The sequence below is a fragment of the Rana temporaria genome, chromosome 2, assembly GCF_905171775.1.
Source record: "Rana temporaria chromosome 2, aRanTem1.1, whole genome shotgun sequence".
NCBI classification, from domain to species: domain Eukaryota; kingdom Metazoa; phylum Chordata; class Amphibia; order Anura; family Ranidae; genus Rana; species Rana temporaria.
Window position 1 is genome coordinate 264733462 of NC_053490.1, and position 13092 is coordinate 264746553.

Genomic DNA, 13092 nt, shown 5'->3' on the forward strand with positions numbered 1-13092 from the left:
GGGATATTTGTTATAGCAAAAAGTAAAAAATATTGCATTTTTTTCAAAATTGTCGCTCTATTTTTGTTTATAGTGCAAAAAAAAAAAAACGCAGAGGTGATCAGCATGTTTTCTGGTATCTGATTTGGCTGGTAAAAATCCCCTGCGTGGGTAACTGTTTTGTGGACTTCATTTAAAGATTGTTTAATAATCGTGGCCTAGCAAGCCTTAAAACCAACGTTTGGACTAGCATGGACTCAAATGCGTCTACACCTGAGCTGAACTCCCCAATATCACAAGTTATAAAAAAACACACACAAATTGAGCATGTAACTGATCAAATATTATTAAGTTAAGATGCCATTTTAAAACAGACCTCACAAGAGCAGGGGAAAGAGACAACTACTTATATTAAACGTTGTAGATTTGCCAGTGTGGCCATTTCACGTCACTGGAAGTTAGACTCCCCCCCCCCCCCCCTTAGAATGGGCACAGGTTGCTAATGACACAATGGCAAAGGAGACGCTAGTAGCGGACGACAGTCTGCATCTTGACACAACTCCATGGACATGTTGGTGAGCATATAGCGATTTTCAGGCCCTCCTCGCTTAACCTCCATTCCTTATGCGTGTGTCATTGGGCGGGCGGGCGCTTCTCTAAACTTTTAACTTCTCAATCCCCAAACTTTCTCCTTCTCATTTGAGGAGCAACCCTTAGAACCCTTTCAGTTTGATCCCTTTGTTAACTGGAGGTCACCTTCTTGACCCCCATTTCTCCCCCCCCCCCCCAGCTTTTATCGTTGTTAATGCTTCGATACCCAGTTGCTGATGTTATCTGCCTGGGCTACTCCACGAGTCCCAGAAACCCTTCATTACCCAGTTCAGCTGTTCAGAATGTTTTAGCCTTTGGCCGCGTACACACGATAGGATCGTCAGAGGAGAATGGTCTGAAGGATCGTTTTCATCAGTCCAACCCGATCGTGTGTAGGCCCCAAAAGGTTATTTCTCCTTCGGTCAAAAAAATGAGAACTTGCTTTAAAATTGAACCGATGGACTGGTAACCGATAGGTCAAAACCGATCGTTAGTATGCAAAACAATCGGTTAAAAACCTGCGCATGCTCAGAATCAAGTCGACGCATGCTTGGAAGCATTGAACTTTGTTTTTTTCAGCACGTCGTTGTGTTTTACGTCACCGCGTTCTGACACGAACGTTTTTTTAACTGATGGTGTGTACGCACGACGGACCATCAGTCAGCTTCATTAGTTAACATAAGACAACGGTCCCTCAGTCCGTTTTCATCGGATGGACTGATCGTGTGTACGCAGCCTTTGACTTTGGAGAATCCTCTATATGACCAAAGCTTGTACTGTTTAAAGTGACCTTATAATATGCCTTATGTGCTATTGTAGCTTTATGTATCTAGCCAGTCAAAGTCAGATATCAGGATATGTAATATGTATCCTATGTTTGTATTACATTTGATCAGTGTTACACCCCTTTTCCTGTACATTGTCTGCAGCATGCTTTTGTATGCTTAACCACTTGACCTCAGAAAGATTTACCCCCCTTCATGATCAGGTCATTTTTTTCGATGCGACACTGCGTTACTTTAACTGACAATTGCTCGGTCATGCAACGTTGTACCCAAATAAAAACGTATCTATTTTCCATACAAATAGAGCTTTCTTTTGGTGATATTTGAGCACCTCTGCGTTTTTTATTATTTGCGCTATAAACAAAAAAAAAACTGACAACTTTGAAAAGAAAAAAAAAACAATATTTTTTAATTTCCGCTATAAAACACACCCATTAAGAAAAATTAGGAAAATACAATTTTAGCCAATATGTATTCTGCTACATGTTTTAGGTAAAAAACAAACAAATAATATATTGATTGGTTTATGTGAATGTTATAGCGTCTATAAACTATGGGGTATATTTTTGGATCTATTATTTTTTTATACTAGTAATGGCGGCGATCAGCGACTTATAGCGGGACGGAGATCTTGCGGTAGACAATCGGGCACTAACTGACACTTTGCGGGAACCAGTGACTCCAATACAGTGTAAATAAAAGAGAGGAGATGATGGAGCTGATGAGCAAGCATCGGTTATTGATGTGAAACGCGTCAGCTCTGTTACCCCACTGCTTGCTGTTTTTTTTGCAGTTGTAGTTTTCGTTTTACTGGAATTAAAAGGCACTATTTTTCAAATGTTACACTTTATTGGAGTGCGGTTGTCCATCATCTCCTCTCTTTTATTTATGATTTGTGCATTGCCTGCACCCATCGGGTTTTGAACCACATTCACCGCTGAAGTGCATTTGTCCGGAGCGGCGGTTTTCTTACTCCAATACAGCGATTAGTGCTAAAAATATGCACTCTCACTGCACTAATGACACTGGCTGGGAAGGAGTTAAAAATCTAGGGCGATTAAAGGGTTACCTGTGTAGCCCTATAAGCTCTGTTATTAGAGGAAGACATGGATTCTAGTCCCTGCTTTGCAGAGACACATTTATTCATGCCCCCTGCCCCAGTCAGAACCGGGATCTGCCTTGTTTACAAAGACAGATCCCTGTTCTGTTGATTTACACATGATTGGCGGGTGCGTGTATTTATACATGTGATCCGATGCACAGCTGCCAATTGCCGAACACCCTATAGCAGCTTTACTGCAAGCTACTATAGAGTGTTCGGCAAGTGGTAAAAGGTCTCTGTAAATATTGCAATTACTGCAGACCATCTTCTGCAACAGGGCTTCAACTGACTTAGGCAGAGTACTGCAGGACGAGGATGGAGAGGTGATAAAATATGTATTATATACGATTATCATTTACATATGGACATGTTCTTTAAAACAACTAAATTTATTTTAACCACTAAACTTTTTACCAGGTTTAGGATTTTTAAAAACACAGGTCATGATACATTACCTAATGGCATGTTAAGGTCAGTGTGAACTCTGTGTCCTTTCAAAACATGGTTCTAGGAATTCAGCAATCAATCCAGCATGTGAGCTTACTAGTGCTATCACATAAGTGTCAGGTCAATGCGACTCTAAAACAAAGCTCACACTATCTTCGCTCTGCATGCCATAGATCTTATTTTTTTCCCTTCCCATCACTGCAGAGAACAAACTAATGCAGCACATTACCTGAATAAAACGAAGTGTGAAAATATATAATTTACATGCAGACTAGGTTGTGCAGTAAATTTGAAACCGACAAGCTATAGCCTAAAAGGTCCTAATAAATATTTCAATATAAAAAAAATATATACTGTAACTGCTCAGGCACACCCTGGAGGTATTAGAACCTTGTTCTAACCCCTGTTTCTAAACAAGCTTGTCTGCATGTAAAATGTTAAAAATCATACCCAATACTATCCATACAAATCTTTACAATATTTTTCATAATGGTGAAATCAAGAAATAAAATTAAAGCTTACCATGTACATTGGAGAACCACATAACGTAGCAGCCATCATGTTACTCTGCAGATAACGAGCAAAGCCAAAGTCCGCTATAATAGGGGCAAAAAAAAAAAAAAAGGTAACCAACATTCTAACACGTAAAGAGAAATAAAAAAAAATACATGGGTGGCAGCTCAGCTCAAGATTATCCTCACCTAGTAATAGACATATTAAGGGCCCATTTATATCTATGCATATGTTTTTTTTTTGTATTGTTTGGCAGGTGTACTGTCATGTATCTATATGCATTTACTTGTGACAACACATTTGACATGCACGTTCAATGCGTTTTTGAATTCAGAATTTGGGGTGCATAGGGTTAAAGTATGTGAACCCTCACCATGTCATCACATGACCTCTGTTTTCATGTCCTAAGCTGCATAGGGGGCACAGAAGGCAAAGAAAGAGCAATGCACTGATCTTCCTAGTGAATGGCTGTTCAGGGGGGGGGGGTGTCAGCACAGGTTTTGCCAATTGGAGGACAGGCAGGCTGTTTTCCCAGCACAGCCAACAATCTGACGACTCTGGGATGGATGTGCTTCTATGCCTGGTGTGGTCAGTTTGAAGTAGGTAAGCAGAAGGATTGGTAAGAACACCAGGTATTTGGCACAAAGGAACAAAGAGAACAGAATACCTTTTTAACATGCGTACATGGTGCAACAGATCAGAAATATGAAATGTTGGGGTAATAAATACTTTAACAGCCATTGACAAGGTTTGTTAATTTCTGTTGCTATTGACATTCATAGGCATTTTTTTACTGAAATGCTACAATTTTTTTTTAATAAAATGAACGTGATATTTATAAAGAATGCACTGCAGAGGCAATGTTGAGAACAGACACTATTTTTATTATGGAAGGAAAACACATGCAGTTTAGTGTATTAAAACACAACAATTTAAATGGGCCCCTAAGGCATTCAAACGTTTTTTTCCCCCCCCAAATACTACAAAAAGTACAGCCCTTCAGAACATGGGGTTACTAATAGAAATAAAGGGCCATTTGTAATTGTAATTTCTTCAAGCAGAGAACATTCCGATGCAGAGCAGTCCCACTGGACAGTGTTAACATTTCATCCTCTCCTGGCTCTCCAAGTCATCTCTACAAAGCTTGGAAAGGCTCAGTGCATGGAGTTTTCTCTAATGTATAGCTTGATGCAATGGTGAGCCAGGCAGTGTAAAGCAGGACTATGCTGATTCAGAGGTCTCATTTGAGGTAGAAGTCTACATTCACACTTGGGAGTAGTGGATATTTTTTGATGTTCCATATAGGATTTTCTTGGGGTAGGACTGCTTGTTTTCAGGCACACGGATTTTTATTATTGGTGTGCCTAAATTATGTGCATAGCGTGCTTTTGCACTTTGTTTTTTACGGCCCTACCATTTACTTACAAGGCTAAAATGGCCAAATCTGCATGAAAAAAGCTTCTCTTCTTGTATCTGAACACTCGGCTATGAACAGGCACCATTTAAAACAATGGGATTTTTAATGTTGAGAGATTTGTTGAGCTACCAAACACTCACGTGTGAATGGGACCTAATAAACAAAGAGGGTGGGAGGAAAACCTGTAGTGTGTTTTTTTATTATTATTATTTATTTTTCAAATAGAAAATTACACATGTGTCCATTTAAGCTTCTAACCTACAGGGGGTTTTAGGAAATGTTGACACATGGTGCCAAATAGAGTTGGAAAAATGCTATTAAATTGATAAAATGTCTTTTTTAAATTTCTTTTAAAATATATGGTCTATATTTTTTCCACCTTCAAATCTAATATCTTTATTGTATGTGCTTAAAGTTGCATCTACATCATTGTTTACCAATTTTTATCCGGATGCCACTAAAATTAAGCTTCTTCCGAGTGGCATAAGAGAGAAGAATATTCTGTGGCTTTAGGTCCCTGTGGATGATTCCCTTGCTGTGTAACACCTTCATGGCAGCTGCGATCTGTTGTAGAAAGACTCGAATGGTGTCTTCACTCAAAGTTCCTTTAGCTGCATTAAAAAGAAATATTTATAATTTTATAACAATGCTTATTATAAGCAACCTTCTGATATATAAATGTGCAATGGTTTCTACCTTCACAAAAAGGTACAATGAGTATTTCATCCAGTGGTGAGAAGGTAATTCGGGCTGTAGGTGAACAGTGTGTCTGCGACATAACCCCTACTTTGACCTGGGTCCTCTCCCACAGAGATGCTCACAACTCTAATTACATTTTTATGCAACAACGCATTAAAAAATATGGTCAAAGTCAGTCCTGCCTAAAAGCTAGAGGTCTGAGAACATATGCCTCAATTTGCAACAGTAGAAGCAACTCCAACATTAGGTGTTGTATTTTTAAGTGCATCTGCAGACAACCAGTGGCTTCTCAAGGGGGGTGCGGTCCGCACCCAGGGGACACCCAAGAGGGGTGACACCACCCCGACTCTCGCAAGGTTGAGGAAAGCCCTGTAATTTTTTTTATTTTTCAGCTGACCCGGTCGAAACACCTCCAATGCCGCAGCCTGGCATGTGTCCTACTTCCCAGCTGAGCCTAGCACATGTCACCATCTCTGCTCGGGTGGCGCAGTTGCACACTGTCCTCTCCAGCTGCCACCTGGGAGGGGTCACAGTTGTATTGGGAGCTGCCTGCCCTGCCCCTGAGCTGGTGCTGTAGCGGGTGGGAGGGTGTCGTCTTGCAATGAGGGGGGGGGGGTCCGCTGCTGGTCTGAGCCCGAAGTGAGGTGTGATAACCTTAGATGTGGGGGGGGGCCTTGCCACCCACTTACACCCCTGTGAGAAGAGCAGCCCTCAAAATTTCCACTCGCCTACTAGCATTTGGCGAGTGGATTTAAGCTGGGGGCGAGTGATGACAGGGCAGCATGACCAATCTCCCTCCAATCTGTGCCTACACTTAGAGTCCCGATGAGATTGGCGGCCGAAGAGGAAAGGTGCATGCTCGGGAAAAGTAGTCTGGTGAGCCGCGCACAGGCAGAGCAGTACACAGGTGCTCTCCTTACAATTCTCATTAAGCCATGGGACCTAACAGTATGACCTCTCTGAGCCTGCCCCCCCTCCCCCGACAAATGTAGCTGGAGAGCAGAAAGTAATGAGTGAGGTGGAGGATTGCGAAAATTACCACTCCGGTGCAGCGCTCACTGAAAGTTGCCCTGACATGACAGGCAGCCTTCCAGTTTGTGCAGTTTTCTTCTCCTTGTGCTCTATGTAAGTGTCCAGCAGTTCAGCCTGAGCACTGTGAACAGACTGGTCTCCCATGTGTGCTGTGTGCGGTCAGTGTGCGCTGTGCTATGGTGTCAATGGCTGTGCAGTTGTGTGGATCTCAGCGCTGGATTGTACTCCCTCCCGCTGTGCTGCAGCTCCTCTCCTCACTGCCAGCCTGAATAAAAGGGGGAAGTGGGGACATGCAAGCGTGGAGCCGCACACACAGGCTCCTGATGATGAGATGAATAGGAGAGAGAGAGGATGGATGGGAGTTGCAGAGGAGACAGCAAGAGAATGGGGGAAGAGACCCAGTTCTAGTACCCTGTCCCTCTGGTCTGATCCCAGTGCCCTGTCCCTCTGGTCTGATCCCAGTGCCCTGTCCCTCTGGTCTGACCCCAGTGCCCTGTCCCTCTGGTCTGACCCCAGTGCCCTGTCCCTCTGGTCTGACCCCAGTGCCCTGTCCCATTTTGTTAAAGTTGTTGTTGGTAATATTTAATTTTGTAACTTGATTCTGCATAAAACATTTAACAGTGTCATTCCATGAGATAATCTACGAGGGCGTGTTTACGGGTGCAATTAGGCGCAGGGCAGTGTATGAATTAGGTGGGGCAACTGGTGGCGAGTAACTCTTGAGGCCTGGCTAGTAGCTCAGGACTTGAAATTGTGTGCCCTGAGAAGAGTGTACATTTTTGGCACCCTGTGCTGGTTAGACGGCGATGTACTGGACACTGCTTTAATATATATTGTGTGTGTGCGTGTACGCACATACACAGTATATATTATAGCACACACCCCCCCCCCCCGACCAGCTCAGGGTGGGCAGCTCAGTCAGCTACTATACCTAAAATATTATAATATAAATACCGAGTAGCTGTGTCCAGTTATCAGACACAGCTATATTATATATAGAGCTATAGTAGCTAACTGAGCCGCCCACCCTAAGCTAGTCTGATAGGGGGGGGGGGGGGTGTTCCGTGTCCACCACCCAGGTATAGTAGCTGAGCCACCCTAAGCTGGTCCTAAAAGGGGGGGGGGTCAACAGCCCAGGTATAGACAGACAGTGACCCACACCCACATCAGAACGGTCCAGCAAGCAGAAGTTCACCGCAGAATCTTGCCATCTCCCCTAGCTGCAGCCATCAGATACCATCCACCACGGTCCAGCAAGCAACGTGCTTTTTCGGGGAGGACCCGCGAGAGCTGCCGTTGGACCCCAGAAGAGGACAATCGGGGGCCACTCTGTGCAAAACGAACTGCACAGTGGAGGCAAGTATGACATGTACAACATCTGTGCAGGGGCTTCCTGTAATAAAGACCACTCACTGCTGCTGTCTTGCAGGATAACTGGTCTTATATCTGCCAAACTCCTGTATTTTTCTGCAAATGGCCTTTAGAGGGTAGGCCTCCCCTGCCCTTAAATCAAACTTATTTTCAGTAATATTTTTATTTTTTGTCAAAGAATATGTGTAGGTAATGGTCCTTCGGAGCCAAGTAGTAAAGCAGCGTGTGCCAAATGGTGAGTGTGGACATACTGGGAGGGGGGGGGGGGGGGGGGGGGTTTAAGCGACCACTGTTAAAAAATAAATAAATGAAACACTTCCATTATATATGCTTTTCAACCTGTACTTCTGTGGCTCACAGGAGTTCGTTTGGCACTCCTGTTACCCGTTTTTAGCAGAGAGCGGGCTGAAAAAGTTTGTTTGAAATCTTTGCAAAATTATATATATATATATATATATATATATATATATATATATATACACACACACACACATACATTATATATATATATATATATATATATATATATATATATATATATATATATATATATATATATATATATATATATATATATATATAATTACACAATTTTCACAGCATTTGCCGTGACACTCAAAAATTTAGCTAAGGTGCATCCTGTTTCCACTGATCAGTTGATTGTACATTTGGAAAGGCACACACCTGTCTATATAAAAGGTCCCACAGTTAACAGTGCATGTTAGAGCACAAACCAAGCCATGAAGTCCAAGGAATTGACAGGATTGTATCGAGGCACAGATCTGGGGAAGGGTACAGAAAAATGTCTTCACCATTGAAGATTCTAATCAGCACAGTGGCCTCCATCATCCTTAAATGGAAGAAGTTTGGAACCACCAGGACTCTTCCTAGTGCGGGCCGCCTGGCCAAACTGAGCAATTGGGGGGAAAAGATCCTTAGAGAGGTGACCAATAACCCAATGATCACTCAGACAGAGCTCCAGTGTTTCCCTGTGGAGAAAGGAGAACCTACCAGAAAAACAACCATCTCTGCAGCTCGAAACTAATCAGGCCTGTATGGTAGAGTGGCCAGACGGAAGATACTCCTCAGTAAAAAAGGCATAAGACAGCCCGTCTGGAGCTTGGCAAATGGCACCTGAAGGACTCTCAGACCATGAAAATTCTCTGGTCTGATGAAACAAAGATTGAACTCTGGCCTGAATGGCAAGCGCCATGTCTGGAGAAAACCAGGCACCGCTCATCACCTAGCCAATACCATCCCTACAGTGAAGAATGGTGGTGTGGTGGAAGTATCATGCTGTGGGTATTTTTTTCAGCGGCAGGAACCAAAAGACTAGTCAGGATCGAGGGAAAGATGTACAGAGACATTCTTGACGAAACCTGCTCTAGAGCGCTCTGGACCTCAGACTGGGGCAAATGTTCATCTTCCAAACAGGACAACGACCCTAAGCACACAGCCAAGATAACAAAGGAGTGGCTACAGGACAACTCTGTGAATGTCCTTGAGTGGCCCAGCCAGAGTCCAGACTTGAACCTGATTGAGCATCTCTGGAGAGATCTAAAAAATAGCTGTACCCCGATGCTCCCCATCCAATCTGATGGCGCACGAGAGGTCCTGTGGAAGAACCCATGCGGAAGAAACTGCCCAACTTGTAGGCTAAGGCTGTAATTGGTGCCAAATGTGCTTCCGCAAAAGTATTGAGCAAAGGCCGTGAATACTTATGTACATGGTATTTTTTTTTCCGTTTATCTTTCAAACATACTTCTTTCACGTTGTCATTATGGGGTATGGTTTGTAGAATTTTGAGGAAAATAATGAATTTATTCAAATTTTGGAACAAGGCTGTAACATAACAAAATGTGGAAAAGTGAAGCGCTGTGAATACTTTCAGAAAGCACTGTATGGTAAATGCACATATAATCTGAGATGATTTCCATTGAAATGAATGGTCTAGAGACAAATGGGGGTTATTTACAAAAGGCAAATCCAAGGAAAGATGAATGAGAGGAGGTGCCAAGAAGCTGCTGGCATTAGTTTATCAAAAGGAAGTAACTTTACTTGTACATTTTCTTGTCTCTCCCACCTCACTCAAATCAGACACATCTGTAGGCAACTACAGACAGGAGACTGGGTTGCCTGACCACCAGGTACCTTTACACATAACCAGTGACTTGGAATCAGAGGTAGCAGAGATTGTATTTTCTCTTTAGCCCTTGCTACTGGGAGGACCCACTTAGGCCCCATTCAAACCTGAGCAATTTTCTGCTTCAAGCTTGTAGCTCTAAACATGCTCCACAAGCCAAATCCCATTCATTTCAATTGCTTCTGTTCACATCGGAGCGTTCGGTCACCTGAAACAAAACCCCAGACGCTCAAAAAAGTACACAAGCATCTTTTAAGGCAGATTACAAGAGTTTTTGGGCTCCAGAGACTTCAATAGAAAAGCCTGACTTGAGTGTTTTGTCATTCATTTTCTGCTCAAACAGCAGCTCTCCACTCCTAAATTTCCTCCCCTTAGTCCTTTCCATCGGCTAAAAACAAATGAAGCTGTAAAATGCTTCTAAAAAGCTGCAAAATGCTTAAAAAGAACGCCCTAAAAGGGCCAGTAAATTTCTACACTCACGTGTGAATGGAGCCCAAGTCATATCCAAATGGTTTCTACATCCCTATCACGTTGATCAACTTTGTGGATAAATCATGTCTCCTGGATAGGGGACATACTCTGCAAAGTGGTGGAAATATAGAAGCTTGTGTGGGAGTATAAACAGAGGTGTCTATGAGGGCTGGGGTTTTAGATACAGCAGATAACCAGTTTGCACCTTTGCTTTAAAGCAGGGGTGTCAAACTTAATTTCATTGTGGGCCGCATCAGCATTATAATTGCCCTCAAAAGGGCCGGTTGTATCTGTAAGATTAGATGCCCAGCGCATCCTTTCCCCTTACATTAGATGTCAAGAGCCACCCCACCATCAGAAGTTGAGTCTCCCACTCACCCTTACAGTACAGTGCACCCCACTTTCCTTATGCTGCTGCTGAGAAGAAGCTGGATGCATTGCATGAAAGCAGAGGTCTGGAGGAGGACCAGAGGAGGGCTGGCACTCTCTTGCAGCTGCAGGAGAGGTGTGAGGACCACATGAAATGGGCTGGAGGGACGGATTTGGCCCGCGGGCCTTGTGTTTGAAACCTGTGCGTTAAAGAGTTATTGGTGATATTAAGTCTGCAGCATTGCGTACAGGATTGAAGCTCAGGAGCTCATATCTTACACATGGGCCCAGTTGCGTAAAACTATGGCCCTGTATAGAAAAATCTACTAAATGTGACATATAGGAATAGGAGTCAGGTCAAAGTTCTGTAAGGTGTGTTAGGTAGCAACAGAAAGTCAACTTCACTGGATCTAGCATCATATACAGTATGTCTACTACAGTGCCTCAACTTTGCGTGACAAACCTTTTAGAGAGAAGAATTAATTGGTAGGATTGGATTTTATAAACTAAAAATAATACTGTGCAATCACTATTGTGTCCCGCTGAGATAATCCACCACCAAAAGGTCTCTTGCAGCGTATTGCTTCTTCCACCACATTCCGATCCATTAATTCAAATGTGCATGTTTATGTTGAGTGCTTTTGTATGTGCAGTCACTACCTCATTGCCATCTAAAGTCTATAGAGGGCTTTTAAGAATCCATTTTCCACAACGCTTCATAAAATCACCAGTGATGATGCATTTTCTATATCACATTTTTTACAGAAAGACGGAGACCTCTCGGTGGTTTTGCTTGGGTTAAAGGGTACCTACAATACAGGAACAATGTTATCAGAATCTTGCCGGATGCAAGAAGGAAGGTATCTATCGTCAAGCAGTGCATGCCTTTCTCCTTTTCTCTTGTGCACTGGCATTACACCAATTTGGTTTTCCCTTAGGAGAGGATTATGAATCTGCTTCTACAATAGTTGACTTCTTTCATGCAGCATTAGCTTGACACGGCTGCTCCTAGCTCCAAGCCTTGTGCAGCCGAGTCATACAAGGACAACCTCTTGGCTCCAAAAGCTTATTATTACATCAACATCTCAGGACTCCAATCGTTTATTCCATTACACAAAAAAAACATGACTACAACGCAAATCCTCTTCAAAAACATTTTAACAACTTAATTAACACCTTCATTTAAAACACCCCAGATGGAAATAAACTTCATGAATCACAAGAAAGTAAATAAAAGTTAAGGTAAAGGCCAATTATGAGATTCGGACAACCTATAGGCTACACAGCACATAACTTCAACAAGAAGATTACAATTTCTCAATACTGCTATGAAAATAAAAGCCAACTTCCAACTGCGTAAACTCCCTCCAGAAAGATTTGAAGCAACCCCCCCACCCCGATTCCATTTGGTCGCTGCTGCTTCCACCATCTTCTTCCAAGTACTGTCTCCCTGCATTGCCCACCAGGTGGTCATGAATTATGTCAGTCCTGTGCATAAACATTGGGGTTATGTTATCTGAGCCCACAGCTCCATTCCCAGTATTTTACCGATGGCGGCAAAGGCCCGAGACTGCACACCATACTGCGGATGAGCCAAAGCATAGCACAGATAATCCAAATTTCTTAGCATATAAGTAAAATAAGCAAAAAATTGTTGCCAATTTTTAGTTAATCAGGTTTAGTGCAACCTAACGAAGTTCTCTTACTGTCAAATAATGGGGCTGGGGAAAGCGAATATGACCTGATGAGTAATCTCTCACCCTACGTCGTACAACTAGGCAGATTCAGGTTTGGAAAAAGCCATCAACAACAACCTACTGATTTGGACAAGGTTCCTACTGGAGTTATTATGTATAACAACCGTTTTACACAATTGCATTTTGGTTAAGGAAAATATATATTACTTCCACGACACTTTGCACTTCCTGGAAGGATTCCTCTTATATACCCTTGCAGGTACCTATGGTGTAATCTTTATATCATGGGTCTTCAAACTATGGCCCTCCAGTTGTTCAGGAACTACAATTCCCATCATGCCTAGTTATGTCTGTGAATGTAAGATTTTTACAATGCCTCATGGGAAGTGTAGTTCCACCACAGCTGGAGGGCCGTAGTTTGAAGATCTCTGCCTTATGGGATGTGTAGTTCCACAACAGCTGGAGAGCCGTAGTTT

The 13092-nt window shown here is 42.8% G+C and overlaps 1 protein-coding gene across 1 annotated transcript in view; it reads right to left on the reverse strand.

Annotated features, from left to right (window-relative positions):
• ULK2 (unc-51 like autophagy activating kinase 2) overlaps positions 1 to 13092 on the reverse strand; it is a 160884-nt gene that overhangs the window by 67866 nt on the left and 79926 nt on the right. Inside the window, 2 exon segments of the mRNA XM_040336905.1 lie at positions 3427 to 3500; positions 5272 to 5445. Coding sequence (XP_040192839.1) covers positions 3427 to 3500; positions 5272 to 5445 — 248 coding nt within the window.